This window comes from Microcebus murinus, chromosome 2, assembly GCF_040939455.1.
Source record: "Microcebus murinus isolate Inina chromosome 2, M.murinus_Inina_mat1.0, whole genome shotgun sequence".
NCBI classification, from domain to species: Eukaryota; Metazoa; Chordata; class Mammalia; order Primates; family Cheirogaleidae; genus Microcebus; species Microcebus murinus.
In genome coordinates, this window is record NC_134105.1 from 119,265,453 (window position 1) to 119,288,956 (window position 23,504).

General features: G+C 41.4%; 1 protein-coding gene across 3 annotated transcripts; it reads right to left on the bottom strand.

Moving 5' to 3' along the window:
- Positions 1–1,637: 1,637 nt before the first annotated feature.
- On the bottom strand, positions 1,638–22,271 carry TNFSF4 (TNF superfamily member 4). Of its 3 annotated transcripts, XM_075993202.1 has the most exons (4): positions 22,132–22,271; positions 11,745–11,766; positions 5,171–5,210; positions 1,638–3,317 (listed from the first exon to the last, which is right to left on the bottom strand). In XM_075993202.1, exons 1-4 carry the CDS (start codon positions 22,269–22,271, stop codon positions 2,968–2,970), a joined length of 552 nt encoding a protein of 183 aa, XP_075849317.1. In that variant the 3' UTR covers positions 1,638–2,967. The 3 variants fall into 3 exon arrangements, with proteins under 3 accessions (XP_075849317.1, XP_012620565.2, XP_012620568.2); XM_012765111.2 differs by lacking the exon at positions 11,745–11,766 and having other exon boundaries at positions 22,119–22,271; XM_012765114.3 differs by lacking the exons at positions 11,745–11,766; positions 22,132–22,271 and adding an exon at positions 20,321–20,569.
- Between the last annotated feature and the right edge of the window lie 1,233 nt (positions 22,272–23,504).

Sequence of the window (23,504 nt, forward strand, 5' to 3'; positions counted from 1 at the left end):
TCTTTTTGAAAGCAAAGATGGACTCTGCCAGCTCAGCCACCCTTGGACGTAGCTCCGACGGCTAAAATTGGAGGCAGGTAGGAAACCTGAAAGCTTGCCCCATCCTCCCCTCATCAGGGGATTAGCTAATCAGAACACGGAGAAAAAGAGAAGGATAAATAAAAACTCCAACACTCTGACCAGTAGTGAATTCTGAGACATTTTATTTGTTTCCATGTATATATTAATATTATCATTACCTATTTTATTAATATCAATATTAATACTCTCTGAGAGCCAGAAAAGCACTAAATATAAATTATGACTTAAAATAAGGGACCTGCCCAGTATGCTTAATTAAGAACAAATTATGATTTGGATCAAAATTGGAATCTTTTAAGCATTCTCTAAATAGAATATTACTAGGTAGTAATTGATAACTGCTCTTTAAGGAATCAACAGAAAGGTTGAGGGAAGATGTTAACTTGTCCAGGAAAAAATAAATTCCATATAGTAAAAGAGAAGGTTACATCTCCTGACTCATAGCAACCAGTACATAGACATTTCGCATGTGCAGTCACAGCTAACACTGTAAGCAGAAGAGTCTAAACTGTTAGGCATTTAACATTCCCCTCATTTCACAAGAGAGGAAAGCAGGATCCAGAAATGGAGAATTATTTGCCTGAGGTCACTTGGCTAATTAATGACTGAATCAAATTTAGAATTCTGATCTCCTGACTTTTCATTCAGTTCTCTTTCCACAAAACTCTGCCACGTATGGAGAAGGATGAACTATTCCTTTGAAAGACAGGACTTAAAGGGATGGAGACACAGCAGACATTCATTTTGATGGGTGGAAGGCAGAGGACGGAGACTGGCGCACGGCAGAAATATCGCTGTGTGGCTGAAGGAGGCCGGCAAGGGACGAGCAGGCCAGGTGTACCCACTTGGCCACCTGTGAGGAAGGGCCATGGCACCGGAAACAAGCAACCTGCACAACAATTATGCTTAGCCCTGGCATGTGCACTGCACGTCTATGAGAAATATAGACAGACATTCCAAACTTAAAAAAGTACACATGCATTTTTTTAAATATTAAAGTCATAAACATTTATTTTTTCAGCTATCACTCCTTGAGTAGCTACAACTTTGCAGATCATAGTCAAAAACAAAAAAGTAAACTACACACACACACACACACACACATAAATCTTATTATGAGTAGCCAAGACAGATATCACAGAATATCCTGCTTAAAACAATTCATGTAAAGCATTTAGCCCAGTGCCTGGTCCACAGTAGGTGCTTCATAAATGTTTAGCCACGATTGTAATTGTGTGAGTGGCTTGGCAGCCATTCAGAGCTCAGTTACTCTTACCTTATGCACAATTTCCTTTATTTAGCAATTTTATTTAGCTTCTTTCCATAACAGATTAAAATAGAGAGGTTGGAATGTAGTTGGAGATAGATACTTAAGAGGAAATAGAAAACTGTATCAAACAGATAGAAAAAATCCAAATGGAATGGAGACCATTTGGTGTACGGGTGAACGGCCCCCCACCTCTGGAGGTCCTATAGATAATCACCGTATTGCAGCACAGAACAATTCCTGTGGGGAATCATCCAGAAAGAGTCTATGACATACCGTGTCCTCTATTTAAATTGGCAATGGAAACAGTGCCACAATTTTTTGTTAAATTATCAAAAATTTACGTTTATAAAAGTTTTGGCATAGAGAAGCTACCAATTATCTGGAAATTTGACATGAAAAAAATCACATTTGTCCACAATGCCAAAAGCTTGATACATTATATCAAATTAAGGGGGTACATTTAAACTAAACATAAGAAAATCCTTTTCTCTCGAAGCCTGGGTATTGGCTGGTCTTAGGTCCTTCTAGTTTCGGTTGTCATTGTGAGATCATAGGTGATATTGTGGTATTTCTAAACAGAGGGATCATTATTTTTCATCAGGCACAATAGCTGCTTAGAGCTATTGGACAACACATTGTATTTGATAATAGAGTCACTTCATTTCTTGGAACCGGCAATGTGGCGTGTGTGTACAAGACACAGAGCCGAGTGTGCGCCTCAGCACAGGCGGAGGATGAGCGGGTGTGCTTTGCCTGTCTGTGGCAAAGAATGTGTTCTCCTCCCTAGACTGTTAAAATCCTGCCTTTTACCCTGGCAGGTCCAGCTCGCTGCTATTCTGCGCAATAAAGATAAGCCTCGCAATAAATCATCTCACTCTCCCTGTATAGAGAAATCTCTCTCGGTTTTCCTTAAGTGACTCATTAGATTTCTCACAGCACGATTTCCCCAGGAAGGTTCTTTGAAGGGAAATTTCTATTAAGTATGTTTGGAGGCCAGGAAAGCAAAGTCATAAAGAAAAAAGCCCAGAGTGCACAGTATTTCTTGGACAACTACCTTCAACTCCTGATTTTCACAAGCTGATTTTCCTTTGGAACTCCCACCCGATGGGGGGGTTTAGATCTAGGCAACATGCAAACTGCAACCAACGAACCTTGGAGAGGCAGCTTGGCTCCCAGGGGCTCGAACCACCCCTCCTTGCTCCTCTTCATTTTGACAATGCCACACACATGTCAAATTCCCAGCAAATGGTAGTCAAGTGCCATTTTCAGTGACATAAGTTTATTATGACAGTTACCTGACCAATAGAAACAACGTGTCTTTAAAAAGAGGCCCCTATCTTCTCTCTCTCACAAAGGTGCCTGGTGGGCTTGAGGCAGTCATGGGGGAGGTGGGTTAGGTAATTTATAAGATATAAGGATAAATAAGGTTAAGTAGTATGCAAGACAAGTTTTAAATATCCCTGAGGGGGTGGGGGCGTGGGCAGGATCTGCTTCTGGTCACATCCCACGTGGCTGAGCTGGGGCAACTCCTTCACTCGCAAGGAAGAGTCCACGTCCTGTCCACCCCAGCATGGTGCTCATGCTGGTGCCTGGTTTAAGGTGCTGTCATCAGACCCTCAGTGCGCGCAGAATTCACCAGGATTTTGATGGATGAGAATCAGTTCCCCACCATTGGCGTGGAGGCTGTCGGGGAAGGAACTGTGCGTGGTCACATTCAAGTAGACTTTGTCTTTGTAAGCCAGTGAGGCCACCACGATGGAGTCGACAGACCTGATCTGGCTCAGGACCAGGAGGGGTCTCTGGCCCTTCCGGTAGTGAAGGCTGACGTTGACCTCCTGGGAGAAGTAGGCCTTCAGGGAGATGAGATAAAACCCATCGCAGTTGATGACGATTGAGTTGTTTTGCACCTTCATGACATCATCCTTGTTTTGGGATGTGAGGATGAAACCTTTCTCCTTCTCATACTCTAGGGAGGGTAGGGCAAGAATTAAAAAAAAATAAAAGAATGAAAAAAGAGTGATTCCTAAGTACAGCACTAGGCAACAATCTTCCAATACTTCTGAAATCAGGTGAAGAGAGAGTGACAGGAAGAGATTCTGAAGAGAGTAGAAGCACAATAGTGCTGTTTCTACTGTGGGCTGGAATCTGCTCTGCCAGGGGAATGCAAGACGCAAAACCAACAGTGGCCAAGACAGTCTCAGCGGGGCTGGCATTCAGGAGCCGAGAGGTTATAGCAATTGTCACAACAGACCTATGGCAGGAAAGGTAGCTTCAAGGTTTCCCTAATGTTTCAGAACAGGGAGGGATTGGCAACTTCAGCGCTTCCTTTCTTGCTCAGTGATGGACTACAGCAAAGGGTGGCAGCAGTGCCCCTTGCCCTGGTCCTGCACACTACCTCCACTTTGAAGCTTGACTCAAAGTAACTGCTTTTAGCTGCTCCCTATCCTCTCTCCAGCTGACCCTGAAATGCAAATTTTCCACATGCTCCCAGGCATTGGATTTACCAACAGCATTTACTACTGGCCTTTGCCAGCAGTCATTTAAGCTTAACCACTTCAGAACTGCGCTCACCAGCCACAAAACCGCGCCCACAGCCGGCACTCACAGTCCACACGGCGGTCTGTGCTGTGCATGGACGACGACTCCGTGTTGCTCTTGTGTGATGAGGAAAGCTTTAAAGCACTGAAAGCTTGTTTTACTTTACAGGCTGCTTTACTTGTAACGTAAATCAGAATAGGTAACATATACATATATGTTTTTATTATGTTATTTTTAAATGTTCACAGTTTTATTTTGATAAAGGAAAAATCAGAAAAGTCATATTACAGCTGTTGGCTAAAGTCACCGTGCACCTTTATCTGTGGCTGTCGACTATAGTCAACGCTGGTCCCGAAGTGGTTAATAATGCAGCTTAGCACACAATGTCCGTGGGCTCAGTAAGATGCAGGCAGAAGAGCTCAAGAACACAGACTTGCTTCTCCCTTCTATCTCCTATTGCTAATCTGTTCTGGAAGGTACCTTGGGAAGAGTTGCTGTCACAGGAGAAAGAAAAGAAGGAAGAAGAAAAGGAGGCAAAGTGATAGCTTTGGTAGCTTTGTGCAGGGCCATTCTAAATGCGAGCCAAAGAGCCTAAATTTCTTTTATTTCCGTATCAGCCCCAATATCCTCTGAATGGCCAAGCAGCCACGTCTTGGACACACCCTATTCTGGCTCATGTTCCTTGGCGATGGGAAGGAGTTGGTCCTCATTATTGACCATAATTCAGTAATCCCAGCCTTATACCAATTCCAGGGGGCATGTTTTGAATTGAAAATGAGGACCACTTATGGAAGGCAAGAGAGACTTCCCTTCAGGCTCAGGAGAACTCAATTTAAAAATGCATATTCATATAGAAACCCTCTTCCTACCAAGGACCTCCCCCAACTCTCATTAAGGTATAATTTTGCCTCAGAATAGAACTGGCAGGAGATAATGTGTCTTAGAGTCAGACAGACTTGTAAGAAGGAAAGCTTTAATTTCCTTAGCTGGAAAATGAGAATAATTCCTACTTGACAGGTTCCTAGGAGGACTAAGTGAGAAACATGAAGTAATTAGTAGAGAGAGAAGCACATATATGGTAACTAATTACTCCCCCTTTCTTCTTTATAAGATTTTGTCCCTAATGAAAATAATATGCAGGCTGCAACAATTCCGGGATTTAACTGGAATTTAATTCCTTCCCTAAGGAAAAGAAGAGATCTGGGGTCTAGAGGAAGTTAAGAAACTGAAGGGAAGATTCTTTCAAAAATATAAATCAGTTAAACTTTTGATAATACTTACTGGTAAACTGTACTTTGATACTTTGAATTGGAGGGGGCACCTGAGGGAGGAAAAAAGACATATTTTTAGAACAAAAAAAAGCAAACAAATGGAATTGGCAAGTCATGTCTAACAAAGCTTGTAGATGGAAAGACTGGAGGAAAGACTAGGCTGTTTCTGTGAAGACTGGACCCAGACTTCCTCCCTGGGCCCCTGCTTTTCCATAACATCTCTTAACACAAATGAAGACTATTCTGCTCTTTCATGCAAGCATCTGAGATATGTCTTCATTTCTGCCGAACTCTTCTTTGGTGTATTGTTTTTACTCACTGAGTCCCAATTTCCCATCTTGGATAACGTAGCACTTAATGATCATCTTGTTAATGACCTCCCCACCTTTCTTTCGGAGAGATTCCTTCATGGAGAATGCTGTGACCAATCAATCCATCATGGCCACAGATTCCTGAATGCACTAGGAGTGACTTCTAGAAGCTTCCTGCATGCTTGTTCTTTGCCTGTAATACAGGAGTGAGAGCATCTCCTATTTTCAGGGGACAACGCCAATAAAAACTGCTCTAATCCTTCAGAGTTCAATAGATTGGGTTTGTTTTTTTGTTTTTTTTAACATTTGGTCTTTCCCTTCTCTACAACAGCTTGAAAAACCTATTTTGAACCAAGTCAGTACTTAATAGCAAGAAAAGAAGTAAAACTGAAGAGAGGAAGCCCGATAGATAAACTGTTCATAGTAATTTGGTAGTTAAAAGAACAGAGAAGTTCAACAGGAAGCCAACTCCAAGATATATTAAGTTAAAAAAAAAGGGGAGGGGGGAGCAGAATCATACATAAAATAAATTGCCATTTGTGCTAAAAAACCATAATAATGCTTGTTTGGGCATTGACTATATCTGAAAGAATACACAAAACACTGGCTGCAGATGTTGCCTCTGGAGAAAGGAATTGAAAGCCTGAGGCCAGGAGTAGAAGGAGGGACCCTTACTTTCCATGGCCTACTTTTTAAAATTAATTTTGTACCATATTCTTGTATTACCTACTAGAAAAGGAAATAGAAAAAAATGCCTATCGTGCCTGCCAAGAACAACAGCTCTCAGTTTTGGCAAGGCTATTTTTGGCAAGACGCCCTGACCAAAGGTGTGGGGGGTGGGAGGGGAGAGAACTTGTTCTCATGCCCTGGGTTGTGGCAATCCTGCTCCCGCCCTCCTGGCGCGCTTGTAGCCTCGGCCAAGTGGACTGCACCAGGCACTGCCCACATGTGTGAGGACTCCCTCCTTCTCCTTACAAGTATTAATATGATCACAAGCCTGACCAAGCTGAAAACAACAGGCAGCGTGGGGAGAAGGGAAAGCCTTTCTGAGTCCTGCCAATGGCTAGACTGCAGGAGCAATATTATTAGTTCAAGTGCTAAGCACATGGAGAGAGGTATTGGTTTGGGGTAGCAAAGGGATTGTTTAGCTGTCTCCCCTCTGGGTACTGTTTGCCACTGCAGCTGAATTAGTGTCCTTCGTGCTTGAGACAATGATCTGCAGGAGACCTGTCAAAAGGCAGATTAGCCTGTAACCATAATTCCCTGGGTAAACACATGTTCCCAGCGCTCTCTGGGCCAGTTGTGCCAGTATGAATTGCCAGCTGCCAGAGTTAGAAGCAGTCTGCGGAGCAGCACGAGGAGCACAGGGCTCAGCCAGCAGCGACCAGGGTTCTCATGCCAGGCAGGCAGCGACTGCGTCATCTTAAACTAGTTTCCTAATCTCCCTAGATGTCAATTTCTCATCTTTAAAAATCACTGAACTATTGCAGGCATCCCTTTCAGCACTAACTTTCCATGATTTAGATTTTAAAAGTTGCAACTTTCAGTCAATTTTAATAAAAGAGAAAAAGGCCGGGCACAGTAGCCCGTGAATGTAATCCTAGCACTCTGGGAGGCGGAGGTGGGAGGGTGGCTCAAGGTCAGGAGTTCAAGATCAGCCTGAAAAAAAGCGAGAACCCATCTCTACTAAAAATAGAAAACATTAGCCTGTAGTCCCAGCTATTTGGGAGGCGGGGGTAGGAGGATCACTTGAGCCCAGGAGTTTGAAGTTGCAGTCAACTACAATGATGCCACTGCTCTCCCAGGGTGACAGGGAGAGATCCTGTCTCAAAAAAGGAGAGAGAAAACATGAAGCTTTCTCCTTCGAGCTCCCTGATTTAAAAGCCCTTGTGATTTTATTATTTTGACTGACTTTGCAAAAATGTCCAAAAGTTGCCAGCAAATTGAAAAAAATTCTCAACTTTTTGAAGTGATCTGATAAAGTAGGGGTGGTAATGACCAAGCAGACATCCTCTAGGACCAAGATGCTGACAGGCAGGGAGAAAAGACACGTGACTTCCTCTCTGCCTGAAACTCTCTGGAGTTTCAGTAGATCAACTTCCTTCAGGTTGATCTACTGGAAGCCCCAGACTCAGGCATCCTGTTCCTTCTCCTTAAGGTCACCCAGACATAGAAATTTGCATATTCTCAGAAGTCTCTTACTAGCATCAATACCGTCAAGTTTAGGCAATGTTGTAAAATAGACAAAGATGGTCCTTCCCCTTGGTCCCTGCCTTTCCACCGTCTTCCCCTTCATCTTCCATACCTGATTACCTCATGGGTGACACTCCACCGCTCAGAGACACCCCCACAGTGCGCAAGTCACAGCCCTGCCTGGCCTGGCTCCGACCTCCTTGTCAAGCTTTGTTACCACGCACATCCTTCCTGGATCTTATGATCTAGCCAACTATTCGCTCTGATCTCCTTGCCCTTGGGCAGAGAGCCCAGTAGAATAAGACAAGGAGCGTAGGCTTTGGAGTCAAATTCAGTTCAAACTGTGACTTCTCTGGTTTTGTGAATTTGGAAAAGTTATAGCATTTCTTAGCTTTAGCTTACATACATGTGAAAATAAGGCATCATACTATCATTGTAATGTTCCAGGAGATGACTGAGAAGTTCAGCTAGGATAACTTAAAGCACCTAGCAGTTTGCCTGACACATGGTAGGTGCTCAGAAAAATGCTAACTTCCTTTGTTCTCTCCACCAAGAATGTCTCTTTCCATCTGTTTCTGCCCATCAGAATCTTCCCACCTTCAAGGCCTAAATCAAATCCTTGACGTTTGGTTTCTGTACTCCCATAGCAAGTGTTTAAAAATCACTCTGTTCACACAGATGTTTATAGCAGATTTGTTCGTAACTGTTAAAAGTTGGAAGCAGCCAAGATGTCCTTCAGTACGTGAATGAATAAATAAACTATGAGATATCCATACAGTGGAAGATTGCTTAGCACTAAAGAGAAGAGAGATATTAAGTCATGAAAAGACATGGAAGAAGAATCTTAAAAGCAAATTGTTACATGAAAGAAACAAATCTGAAAAGACTACATACTATATAATTCTAACTATATGACATTCTGGGAACAGTGAAACTATGGAGACTAAATGGTCAGTAGTTACCAGCAGTTAGGAGATGGGGAGGGATGAATAGTTACAGCATGGGGCGGGGGTAGGATAGTGAAACTACTCTGTATGATACTATAATGGTGGGTATATGCCATTATACATTTGTCAAAACCCACAGAATGTACACCACCAAGAGTGAACCTCAATGTGAATAAAAATAAATCGCTCTATTGATTTATAATACTGTCAAGGGACACAAGTTTTATCTCCCCTGCTTAGACTGCTTAGCTGTGTGACCGTGGTAAAATTGCATTTACCTTGCTCATTTTCAGTTTCTTTATCTATAAAATGGAGATATTAAAAATATGTATCTCGGAGGATTGTTATAAAGTTTAAATGAGATAATGTATGTGAATGACCAGCACCTGGCATGGAACATTGTAAGGAATTGACAAATGTCAGCTACTATTTTTAGATGCACATGGAAGACAAGATCCATGCGGTGTTCATAGTTTACTCTATGTATACTATGTGAGCTTTATATATGACAATACAATGAAGGAATGAATAAAAGAAAAAAAAAGAGACAAACAAAAATCATCAAATCAGGCTTCTGACTCTCTGGAGCCCAGAGATACAATACAAAAGAATCTGGACCTCATGAGAAAGCTTGCCAGAAAACAATCAGAAGATATTTAGTCTACCCACATACACAAACTCAGTATTTTGCATATCAGCAAAAGCAAAATCCCCAGATCTTCTCCAGATACTGAAATAGAAAACATCAAAGGGTCAGGAGGGTTTCCATGTAAGCACAGTCTATAGAATAAAGTTTTTCAGACTGGGAAGCTTGAAAAGCCCACACCATTCTCAAAGGTGAAACGCAAACCCCTGTAAGTATCCATTTCAGAATTGAAGTGCATCCATGAAATTTGAATGCGATGGTCTTAGAGGCATGAAAGAGCATAAAAGAAGTTATCTTCTACTTGAACATCATATCTTACACATGAAGAAATTAAGGCCCACAGAAGTGAAGGGATTATAGAATTCCAGTATAATTTTCATTATACCACACAGGTAATTTTTTTATCCCATGCAAATTTAAAGTTAGGAGAAACTGGTAGGAGGACTTCATTAACATTTCATTCCTTGTATCCACTTCAATACTAACCTTGGAAAAGAGAAGTTGCCACACAGCAGACTGGCAATGACCTCATCATGAGAACACACAGGGGCAGCCCAGCGTGCAGGCTTCCCTTCTGGGTTTCAGGGCTGCCATAAGTGAAGTCAAAAAAAAAAAAAAAAAAAAAAACAGGAACAACTGGGGACCCACTTGGCAAATATGGACTCTTTCAATAACTGACTGAAAAATATACATGTATCATGATACAGCAGGAAGGTCTGCAAACCCAGTGATTCTTAAACTCCAACGTACATTAGAATCTCCTGAGAAATTTGTTATTACAAAAAAAGTGCAGATGGCCAATCAGCTTATCCCAAAAATTCTGATCGAAAAGATCTGGGTGGATCCAGGAATCTATATTTGTATAATATAAGCATCCAAGTTTCAGACTTGAAAAGCACTGCATGTGAATGTCTGAAGATCTAAATCCAGAGAATGTATCTCCAACCATGCCCTGTGCAAACCTGTGCCTGTCCCAAAGCTGCTGCTCAAGAAACATTTGCTCCACTGTCAGTATTATTCAGTAGTTGAATGAATAATATGCTTGTCATATTATTATTTGGTGGTTTGATTAGAAATAGCATCAACGATTACTGAGTACCTACTATGCAGCAGGCATTACACTCAACTCTCAGAACATAAAGGGATAGAACACACAATCCTAATTTTTGACAAACTTGCATGTCAGTCAGGAAAATATTAATAGTTCTTCCATAGGAAAGTTTGAGTAAACACCAAGAAGCAATGTATATCATAACATTCCAAAGAACAGAAAAATCTCCGTAGGCTTTGGCAGCACAAGGAGGAAAGACTTAAACTTAGGACTTGAAAGAAAGAGAAGACTCAAGTAAGCAAAAGAAATTCTATAATTAGCTGAAGCAAAGGTTTAGAAACAGCGTTGTTCTTTGTGTATTCAAGAAAAATAATAAAACCTTATTGAGAACTTATAACATGCCACACACTGTTTCAAATTCATTATCTCATTTGCTGCTCAAAATAATCCTATTAATTAAGGATAATAGTGACCCATGTTTTACAGATAGGAAAATGAGAATCAGTGCTGTTTAGAACTTGCTCAGGAACACACATGTATTAATCTGAGTTTAATTGAATACCAGGGTTATGATAATTTCTCTTTCTCCTATACTATCTTAAGAGTAAAGAACACCAAGGAAAGCATTTATCTTAGGGTTCAAGATGAATTTGAATTATTTTCATCATCAGTGCTGAATAATATTAAATACTAATTTTTGTATAGTTGTCAAAATACTCAGATATATCTTAAAATACCCAGAAATTCTTCTCTAGAAAGAGCTCCTCAACCAACCCTGCAGGGTTTTCTGTGTGGGTCAGGTTGGCAAAGTCATGAATTGTGCTCTGATTAGGTGCAGCTGTCCTGGCAAGGTGCTGCCGATGCAGGCCACAGACACGTGCGAAGTAGGTTCTGCAAGCCGTGCTGCCAAGAAGGGTCAGAATTAGGTCTTTACTGGTTGCTTTCAGTACTTTGAACACTGGGCTGTCCAAAGACACAGATGCAAAGTATCTGATATCTACCTGGTGTTTATCCAGCAGCCGGTACTGTGTTTCCAATAAGATGATACTTGTTTCAAGAGCTCATCTTTGGGGAGTGCGAACCTTTAATTCTGACTCACTAGGGTGTGGCATGGGGCTTTTACCTTAGACTCATTGGCATTTGTCCTGGAGAGGAGTATCTGTGGCAGGAGTGAATGACACCCATCAAGCATGACACCAGGAAGTGGGCTCCGCACTCACTACGTGGGCCTTCCATCCTCACTTGATACCAGGCCACCATGTCAAGATTCTGCTGAGGGTGGGGGTGGCATGTGTGCCAGTGGAGGAAGGTGGGGAAACACGTCTGTGATGGGGACTCTCCGAGTCACCACGCCACCTCCACTGCACCTGAACCTCTCCCCCCCCTACCTTGGGTCTCACATCAATCAGAGATCTGAGAGGTCATGAAGGCATGACCTCACAAACTCTGAGGGTGTGGCTCAAGGGATCTCAGAAAAGGAAGGTGGAATTTTCCAAGTTGCCCACTACAGTAGACTGAGAGAGTAGACCTTCATCCTGGTAGATGTGGTATGTACTCAGTGGAAACAGCCCCCATACAAAGAGAAGCACCTCTACTTCTGAGACATTCAGAACCTCACCCAGAGAGGAAGAGGAAAAATGGGCAAAAACTGGTATTTTGGCCAAGGAGTCTTCCTTATTCAGAAAAACTTATCCCAAAAGTTACATTTCTTAGAAACAAAGAAGTATAGCTTGAAATCCTTATTGAATAAAGAGTTTATTGGGATTTAATGAACACAAAGAGAAGCCATTTCACTTGTCATCTAAAATCTTCTCTTTCTCCATGCCCATCCCTGATCGTCTTTGCTGGCACCTTTTCCCTGTAATCTCTCTCTTACCCTCCACCTTTCTCCCCACTACACAGCCTGTGTGATATCCCAATAGCTCCCTCTCTCTAACCACTTCTACTCTTCTTGACAAATACCCTTAGTAATGTCTGTATAAGTCTTCCCTCAGAAAGGCCTCCCCCCCATCTATCTCAGAGAACATAAACTATAGTTTTATCATCCCCAATACTTAGCAATTGACAGATATCTAAGAGGCATCTCAGATATTTAGGTAAACAACCAAATCAACAAAAAGCATCCATGTGACATGAACACACCTTCAAAATTATGTGACTGACCTAATACACCAACTCTTCATATTTTCAAGGGGAAGATTTTCTTATACCTGGGTTTCCCTTTTCCTAATCAATTGAGGAAGTCCTTAAAATACACTGATAGAGGGATCTACCAAAGCATTTCTGAGAACTCCCTCCCTTATCTCAGTGATTAGGTAAGTATCCCCCATAATATGCCCATATCAGCTTAGTCACTAAGCAACTAGTCTTCTAAACTAGAAGGGTAGGTGTACAATGTACCCACTGCATTATCATACCTCCTACCACGTCTCAAATTAATGACACTCAGTAAATAAATATTTGCTGAGTTTAAGGTGGAACTTGGTCCCTTAAGCCATGCCTGGACCTTCACCAGTGGCTGCATGATCACATAATGTCTGACACTAGCTCTAGTCAACACCATACATTGCTCAAGTTTCTTTAAATTGTCCCATTCATCTTTGACTACAAAGAAAGTAGCAGAATTATGGTCAGTATCTCTCTATTTGAAATCACTCATTCCCCATCTCATTTGGCATATAAAAAGGAGAGAATATTGTCTTGAGAAGTCAACCTAGTAGAGTAAACAAGGAATTGGGCTGGGAGCAGGGATACCTGGGTTCTGTTCTTGGGCCAGAAGTCCTTTCCCTTCCTCAGCTTCTAATATCCTCATCTTGATGTTCAACCTCAATTAAGATGATTGAAATAAAGCGTCTAAGGATATTTCTATTTCGGAGATGAAGCAAATCACAATATTCAAAAGAGAAATCTCAAGAACTGAATGATAAGAAGACCTTCTGAGCAGATCTTTTCAACATAATAGACCCCTTTGCTGTAACAAAAGCGGCAGGACTCCTGCTCCCCAAGTGCCTCCCTCGGAAGGTTAATGAGCAATCAAGATTATCCCTAGTGCCGTGTGCCCGAGCCTCAACTATGGGACACGAGATAATCCTCAGCATGTGCTCTTATACAAACTGAGACCATCACTGATGACAGTTACTCACAGAACAGCAGTAAAATAAGGATGATGGTGGTGAAAATGATAACAATATCATTTTAAACAAAAGCCTTCCTGTTAATTAACAGAAGAGAAACCAAGCACCTAATGCAAAAGAAAAGTATGTTCATGTTATAATCCCAATTGAGGAACTAGGTATTGAAACTGGTGAGAAGTTTCCATGAAACTTATAGGAAAACGTACTCCACTTGGTTATTCAGGCCTTATCATACCCTATCGCTTGTTTAACTGCCTTCTTTCCCTATTGGGTTGCAAACCCTGGGAGGGCAAGGAGGGCAACATCTATTTTGCTCACCCTTGTGTTCTCAGTGCTGGTTAGGTAACTGATGTTCTATAAACATTGTTGAATATATAAATGAATGATTTGCAGTGGGGTGCATAGTGTCCCCCCAAAATTCATATCCACCTGGAACCTCAGAATGTGACCTTATTTGGAAATAGGGTCTTTGCAGATGTAATTAGTTAATTAGTTAGGTGGGCCCTACATCCAATATGACTGGCATCCTTAGAAGAAAAGGAGAGGACACAGAGATACACACAGGGAAGAGGCCCGTGTGAAGATGGAGGCAGAGCTCCATGGGAGTGATGTACTATAAGCCAAAGAACACGGAGCATTATTAGAAACCAGAAAAAAGCAAAGACGGATTCTTTTCTAGAGCCTTCAGAGGGGGCATGGCCCTGCCGACACCTTGATTTCAAATTTATATTCTCCAGTGCTGTGAGAGTAAGTGTCTGTTGTTTGAAGCCACCCAGTTTGTATTAATAGTAATTTGTTACAACAGCCCCGGGTAACTACTGCATGGTTGAATAGGTATTTGCATGTAGTATGCAAATCACACTATCACAGTAAAGTGATTCTTTGTGTCAGAGTCTGACAGAACTAGAAAAGCCCTGGGAGATTATATAGTCTAATCTCTTTTATTGTTTAAAAAAAAACAAAAAACAAAAAACAATAGGGCCTAGCTTGGTGACTCACACCTGTAATCCTAGCACTCTGGGAGACCAAGGCGGGAGAATGGCTTGAGGTCAGGAGTTTGAAACCAGCCTGAGCAAGAGCGAGACCCAGTCTCTACTAAAAATAGAAAAAATTAGCTGGGCAACTAAAAATAGAAAAAATTAGCCAGGCATGGCAGCACATGTCTGTAGTCCCAGCAACTCTGGAGGCTGAGGCAGGAGGATCCCTTGAGGCCAGGAGTTTGAGGTTGCTGTGAGCTAGGCTGATGCCACAGCACTCTAGCTGGGGCAACAGAGTGAGACTCTGTCTCAAAAAAGACAAAAAGAATAATAGAGGAAAATAAGGTTCAGAGAGAATAAATGATTGAGCTAGTACCAGACTCCAGGTCTTCTTCTTCCTCTACAAACATATCACACATGCAATGCTTTTGTTGTTTTATAAAAATAACCTATAAGTATTATGTGATTGTTAAAGCTTCATTGATTATTACCTATATTTGTCTAAGTAGATTTAAATCCTTTTTGAAAAACAGTTTTTCTTCCCTTCGGAAGCATAAATTTTTCTTCCAATTTTTCTTCCAAAGCAACTGATGCCAGAAAAGGAAACAGATATTTAATGCAGCCAGCCAACATTCTTAAAGCTCAGAGTCATTGAGTCATGGCTGGGTGTAACGGAAGGAGATAGGACTAGACTTTAGACTTGGTCTTAATTTCTAACCCTGACCTTTCTATGTAAACCCAGTCAAGTCTCTATGCCTCAAATTTTCTCAATATAAAACTACACTTCCTTCGATCAAAGAAGTGAGGACAGAAGTAGAAAAAAACTCTGCAAAAATGAGGGACTGTTATTACAATAGTGCTTTGGGGGGTACCACTCAACCTCCCTGCTACCCAGGCATACCAAAAAGAGCTTTGAGTTCAGGCTTCATTGGTGCCACACACAGGGCCAGATTAATGCTTATGGGGGCCTAGGAAGCTAAAAGCAGTAAGCATCCAACAATAATTTCATTCATTTATAAGTGAATGAATAATTTGCAGTGGGGTGCATAGTGTCCCCTCAAAATTCATGTCCACCTGGAACCTCAGAATGTGACCTTATTTGGAAATAGGGTCTTTGCAAATGTAATTAGTTAATTAGTTAGGTGGGCCCTAAGTCCAATATGACTGATGTCCTTAGAAGAAATTCATGCTCATCTCACTGCTGTTCTGTGAGGAATTGGCCAGTCATCAGACTCAATTTGTATCAGAGCACATGCTGAGGATCCTCTTGCATCCCATAGTTAAGGCTCAGAGCTTCATGCACACACACCACAGGGATAATCTTGAGTGCTCACGGGTAATTCAAAATATGTTTGACATTACTAAACTGTAAAAAACATGCTTCACAGCTTATTTTATAACCCAGCAAGGTTTTTTATATTTTCCCTTGATGACTGTTTTGACACTTCTTTAAAAATTTTTGTCATATTAATTGTCATTTCCATCCTGATGTTTGGCATTGTTTCACAGACTTTCTAGGCTATGCTCTGGCTGCCTGCAGGGGAACCCGCCCTGGGGCATGTCACTTAGACTCACCGGAACCCTGGCTTCCTGACTTGTGCAATACTTTGGAAATGAAGGCTTTCTATTCACAAGCTTTTATTAAATTAACACTAGAAGAATTAAAGTTTAAGTCTGTCCATCTTTCTGTTAGTCAGCATGTGTTCTTGAATAGTGTTTGCATGTTATCAAAGCTAGACAAATGTATACAAATTAATAATCCACTTAAGGTGCATTTCAGAATGAAAGGTCTACTGGGAAAAAAAAGAAAAGATTTAGTTATGCCAGTCATACCTGCAACATTTCTAGTACTGTAAACCAGACAACACGCATCTTATAAATCTTTTCTTCCTTATTTAGCAGCCAAGTCACTGGAGAATTGGATGAAATATATTCAAGTGAGGAAAAAGAGACCCAGTCTGGGCCATGTGCCGTAAGTTGTCATTTTAGCTTTCAGAAGGATTTCAGAAGGATTGGCTCTCAGAAGGATTTTAGCTCTCAGAACCACTTTCAGAAAGGCGCTGAACTACTCAACATTCATACCCTCATAAATTCTCCCCTTTATTCTTTCTTTGGGCTCCAATGCAGCCATGACCTCTTAATTAGAAATCTACATTAAAAAATAATAGCACTATTCCAAGGTGGATTTTTTTAAATTCTAAAAATTACACTAGGGGTGTGTATGTGTGCACGCACACACGTGTGCTAGTAAGCATTTTAATGGCAGTATGCTTATGGAAGCATGCATGTGAATAATAATAATAATTTTAGCATTTGATCCTCACAAAAGCCAAATTCCAGTTTTGGAAATGATTAAACTGATACTCAGGGAACTTTTTCAGGGTCACAGAGCTAAAAGTCTGGAAAGAACCAGTCTTCCGGTTCCTAGCCCAGAGCACTCTCTTTTATGACTCAGTGACACCCCCTTCACCAAAACCTGAAACCAATGTTTTGTATTTTTGTGTAGGGAAGTGTTTTAATTCCCTCATGTGAAAAGCTGTCGCTATCAAAAGTACGGGAGACTACAAACATAATATACAAGGCATAGGATGTTGGAGAATTCGGTTTCAATCCAACTCTACCACATATTTCGTCTGTGACTGTGAGGAAATAAATCTTTCTACTACGTAGCTTTTTTTTCACTTGTTAAATAGTAATAACAACACTGTACATGGCTCCTCTAACCCAAATGACTCCAGATTAACGTCAGTTTTCCATGAATAGAGAACCCCTGAAGTGAGGAGAGAGCTGCAGTTCCTGAGAGCGAGGGGCATGAAAGTCGTTTGCTATTAAAAAGAAATAGCATCGGACGGGCAGAGTGGCCAGCCCCTGGGCAAGGCTGGGTCTCAGAGAGGAGTGGGAGGGTATATCCCCAGGCCGACACCGAGAGCTTTTGGTTCATTTCCCAGCCCTCCTCAGTGTGCATCTGTGTCTGAGTGTGCTCACGTGTTGGGATATTTTCCAGCACAGCCCCCATTCAAATCATTCTGTCCTATTTTGAGTGCTTGGGTCAGAACACGTATCTTAATTTTTCCTTTAGAAAATCTCACTATTTAAATAGTGAACACTAGTAGGCCACCTGATAGCGTTCATTCTCTTACATGTGGATGAGCCCTCAACTGCCTGAGAGTAGTTTTCTAATCCTTTTTTTTTATTTTAGCGTATTATGGGGGTACAAGTGTTAAGGTTACCTATATTGCCCATGCCCCCCTCCCCCCTCGAGTAAGAGCTTCAGGCATGTCCATCCCCCAAACGTTGCACATCGTACTCGTAATCCTGACTCTTCGGGAAAAGAGGCTGCTCTCTCTTGAAAAGACACAGGAGAGCGGTTAGTTTTGCTGTGGTGCCCCCTACTGCCGACGAGACTAGACTCACTTTGTACATTTGCCAGTGTGCAGACCACGTAGGAGGAGCAAAATCTGGAGAAGCGACAGTTTTGGTGATGGTTCCTGTATTTTCCTCGGCATGGAATGGAATGAAGCGTGTTCCCTCAGCGTAATTCACAAGACCTTTTGTGACCTGCCCCCGCCTGGATGTGCAGCCTCATCCCTGCCGATGTCCCCGTGAACACTCACTTCAGCTGTTCTGAACTTGCAGTTCTGCCCTTCCCCACCCTCTCACCTGTTTATAGAATTTCTACTCCTTCTAACACCAGCTGAAGCAGTGCCCCTTCCCAGGTTTTCCTGACTCCCCAGAAGGCTGAGGCAGCCCCCCTCCTCCTCTGGTCTTCCCATCGGCCCTTGAGTGTGTCTCTATTTGTCTGTCACTCTTTGCCCCCACCCTGCATCTTGACTGTGAGCTCAAGGAGCTCAAAAGCCTTCTCCAATGAATGTTTGTATCTCCAGTGCCCCAAATGGTACCTGGCACAAGTAAACACTCATTGGAATGAATTTGAGTAAGGATGCTTTGATTGACAATAGAAAGAACCCTAGTCTGGGAGTCAGGAGCTTCTGGTTAATTAGCTAAATGATCATGAGCAATTCACCTAGCCTCTCCGGCTTTCTCTTTTCTTATCTGTAAATAGATTGTGTCTAATATCTGGTCAAAAATCCAGTAATTTTATATGTTTTTACCAATATCTCCTCTAAGAGCCTCAAAATACCTTATAACAAATCCGTTCGATACTTCAGATGTTTCCTTTTAATTCTCAAAGATTTGCTTATAAAAAGCAAACTCAGATGTATTTGAAATTATCTTATTTGCATGTCTGTCATAATGAAAAGAATTTCTAAAAACTTGTTAGGCTGCATAGAGACATTTAAATTTAGTTAATCTGAAACAAGATTTTTCAGACAAACTCCTTTTTCTCTTACTAAATGATACAGTGAAAAGTCAAAGTTATAGCCTGAAACTTCATCAAGAAACTGTGAATTCTAATTCTGGCTCTCATTGATACAAACAGGTCGGATCACTACCTAGACCTTTCACAGTGAGATTTGCTGGGAAAATGTCACTAAAAGCCCCCATACATTTAAGGGCTGCGATAAAGGTGGCACTGATCTTGAAAGGTCCAGGCTTCAATAGAGCTGCTCACCTTAGAGGTCAGCTTTTTCCTGCCACTTTTCCCGAGCTGAAGTTCCAGGCAAGACTGGAAACCTGAGGCTTTAAGTGGCAGTCCCAATATAATATCCAGCGGGCATGTATTGGTTTTGGTGTCAGAAGCAGTCCGTTTTATAATTGTGTCATGAATATTATTCTAGAGCATTCGTTTTTCCCCTTTCTAAACAACACATTTTGCTGCATAACACAGAATAGGTTATTTATATATGTACAGAGTATATAAGTATATATGTGTAAATTTGATTTCTGCAAGTCCCTTCTTAAGAGCAGGAAATCTATAAGCTTAAATACAAAAATCCACTAGCTCACATTTGTTTCTCAAGTCTTCATACCCATTCTATGAATATAGAAACCACATACTCAAGGAATATTGAGCTGGAAGACATCTTACTGATCATCTGATGCAACTGCCTCATTTTACAGATGAGAAAATCAAGGCCCAAAGAGGAAAGTCAATTATATGAGGAGTGGGTAAGGTCTTTCTTCCCCAGCATCTCAAAAACAAAAGCTTATGCTTTTCAAGACTTGACCCAGTGGTGAGAAAACAGAGGTTACTAAGTAAACTTGAATGAGGGAAAGTTGATTGCCAAAGGAGTTTAATAGCTATGTCTGTATTTACAGAGCCATCCATGCAGACAGTTATTTTATAAAGCTAAAAATTAAATCTAAGAAACGAGGAAAAAAGTATGATTATCTTCCAAATACCTTTCTCTTGCAATAGAAGAGATCCCATTTACCTGGGTAAATGATGAGCAGTTTAGCTCTATTTCACCTCCAATACACATCACCATGACACTATGTCTTATAAAAGTATAGGTTTGATTTGCATCAACACGTCAACACCTACCCCATCCTTCAGTAATAATTCCAAATAGTCTTGTAGATGAGTTCTAAAATGTTACTAGTCTATGTCCACCTTTTCAATAGCTACTCTACAACCTTCTCTCTCTCTCTTTCTCTCTGACACACACACACACACACACTTGCCACTGCCACCACTACTATGAACACTATTTGATCAGGTTCTGGGAAAAACACACACAACCCACAACCTGTCTAGGCTATCCTTCCCATCATAAAGTGTAAATAATAAATATAAAATTAAATGTAAGAACCCATTGTGCTGCCCCAGGTCTTATAACAATATAAGAAATTACATTAGCTAAAATAGTCTAGCTAGAAATAAGAAAGAAATTAATAAAATTAATGTCAAGTAAAGAGTTTCAAATACCTGTGCCCAGAAAAATTTCTGTATCCAGAGTATATGAGAGCATGTTTCTCGAGCAAACAGCTCAAACATACCTTCAATGTCTTTGCTTCCATTTTTGCTGTAGGACTGCAGAAAGCTAGTTCTCCCCCAGAGATCAGCTCACTGTGAGTCCCAGAGTCCTAGAAACCAGCACTCAGCTTTCCTTCCCACAGCTTTCCTTCTGTCCCAGAGTTTCTGGGTGACTTTCCAGAAAGGACCCCTCTTCTCAACAGCCCTTGGGTACTGACGGTCTAAGGTGGCCCCAGCCACTAGCAGGTACACATTTCTGTTTCACTTTTTGCTGTCTCCTCCTCAGAGCCCTTGTGCAATTGGTTGGCCTTGACTGGGACCATGTGTTCTGTCTTTTTATCACCGTGCAGGGTAAGGAAATATGTAACACTGTGGTTGTTTGAAAAAGCACACTCAGGGATGCCAGATTCGGTGCACGCACTCAACAGTTCTATTTTTGGTTACTCTCTTTGTTTTCTTCTTGGAAGAGCCTAATTCTCTTCTATGTCTTGGGCATCCTGCCATGGACACATTACTCCGCCCCACATCCGCTCCCCAAATCACCTATTTTAACTTCACCCACAGAGTTCTGCATGGAGAAGTGGACGTGTGACATGGGGAGGGGAGGATGGGTGTGTCATTGCACTAACTGGTCTGCAGACCTGAGCGTGACACCAGCCACACGCTGGAATCTGGGGACGCGAGTACTCTCTGCGGTACAGTGATCACAACCACACACACTCCCACCAGCCTCCCTGCACCGAAAACCCCTATTTCCTGTAGGCAGAAACAAGTCCAGACATTTGCCAGGACTGTTCATCCCACTTTAACTTGAGGTACCCAGTCTCTGAAGTGGCCATCAGAAATAGAAGTTCCAACTGTCTGATCATTATCAGGGAGAGCTTTTCCTAACCCAAAGCAACCAGCCAGGAAAACAAGAATCAGATTAGCCCCAACACAGGTATGCTGGGAGAGTATAGACTTATTTTCTTTTCGGTGGCATCTCCTGCAGTGAAGAATATCCTTGAAGACCTAACCATGTTTGTATACCTGAGTGAGTGAATAAGAAAAAAAAAATGTAAAAGGGAAAGCCATGGGAGAAGAATAAAGAGAACAAAAAATGGAAAGAATATTTTAACTAAGTGGGGAAAATACTAGAGAGATGATCACCTACGACATGATGTATTGAATACAGTGGGAAAAAGGCAAAGTGATGTCTTTAAGTTATGTTTGGTAGGAATACACTATGAGAACCAATATCTGAGTAAGTCATTGGGGCAAATGGATGGACACGTAGGCTAACGCACGTGCACACACACATTGCTGCCGTTAAATTGCAAGGTTAGCTATTTTAAAAGAACTTAATATTGATACCTTCAGCATTCTTTAAAAAGCAAATCTCCTTGTGTGTCTATGGAGTTTATGAATATGAAGGGAAAGTGGAAATGGTCTCTTTCCTATTTCCTTTTTATATTAATTCTCTGATCAGACACATGTCTAGCAGAATGCATAGACCAAGTATACCAGGGACTCAACGCTTCAAAGTGACAGCTCACAAAGGAATACCGGGATTCTTGCATTGCAAAGAAAAAGAAAAAAAATCTAGAAGCAGTGCCTCTGCCCTACCTCCACTCTGCCCTACCACCGCTACTGCTGAAAAGAAGGAAGGAAAGGAGAGACAGAAGGGTGTTTAACCACACTTTACAATCTCTGGGGGGCCGAGGGGGCTGCGGAAAGCTAAACAATAATGGCAAAAGATTATTTCCAAGTGACTTTTTGCAGCAGTTGCAGCTGCCATCAGCATGAGCTGAAAGGAAAAAAGCGCCCAGAGGTGCATCTTACCTGAGGAGCAAACAAGTGCAGGCAGATGTATGTGAGGCACAGGAGCAGCCCCAGCCCCTGGATTGCAGAGGCCACCAGCAATAGCTTGTTCTTTTCGAATCTTGGCCTGGGTGTGTTTCCCACATTCTCGTCCAGGGGTTGGACCCCTTCCATCTTCACAATCCAGATGCAGGGAAGATGAAGATGCGGCAAAGGGAAACCTGGGGGAAGACGTTAGTCTTCCCCACAAAGGAGAAGATAAAGGCAAAACAAAGCCTATCAATCAGAATAGGCAAAGGTCCCAGGACCAGAGATAAAAGGCGATTGAAAGAGCACAGCGGACTCTCTCAGTTTTAACACTGCAACTTTTGCAGGCAGGCGGGGAACTTCTTTGTGACTAATCTGAATTTCCCCTTTACTTTCTTTCTTTTTTTTTTTCTCTGGGCTAACAGGGAGTTGTTTTTGTGGCATTCCAGTTCTGATTTGAGTGACTGTGAAGTGACAGTCATAAAAGTGTGCTATTTTCTTAATTTCTCATTGCACCAGTAACAAATTGTGGGTCACTTGATAAAGATAAAAAGTCATCATCCGTTGATGTAGGAGCTCACAGATCCCATCTCCAAGGTGTCCTAAATCATAGGAGAGATTTAAGGAAAATGTTGGCCTAAGGTTCTTGTCTGCACTTTATTATGTAACTAAACATTGAACCCCTTTTCTATATTCAGAAATAAAGAACACAGACCATTCTTGAAGTGAAAAAGACAAAAAATAAAAAAGAAAAGAGGATGGTCAATCATGTAGAAATAAAGGAGTGAGGTCCTCTAGTTATAATCTGTGACATTAAAATAAATAAACTAGCATTTATGAGCATCGACTGTGTCAGACCCTGTGTTTAGACAATCTTGTGATCTTTTTCTCATTTTCGGGTAAAATCAGTAAACATGCACATGATTCATTTTCTACAGACTAGAAAAGATACAGAAGAGTATTCCGGCTTTTTCTTCTTCCTTCTACATTACATTTTCCCCATACATAGTTTTTCCATGAATGAACAAAAGAATAGATTCAAATAGCCGTAAAGATTGTTCCTTTCTTTGAGGTCATGGCTGGACTCAGAACTGGAAAGTAAGAGTACCCTTTATTAGTTCCCCTTTACCACGGAAATGAACAAAATGAAATAAATGACAAAATTATTTATAATGTCAAATTCATGTTGGCAAATATTTACTTAGTACATAATATGAGCCCGGTGCTGTACGGACAACATAGGGATGCTGGATCTATTTAAGTCAGAATTCTCTGTCTTCTGTGGCAAGTATGTCTCTCTGAGTACTCCATGAAGGGAAGGAGGAATATTTGGAATATCACCCATATAAGATGTCATGTGCAACTTCATTTCACAGAACA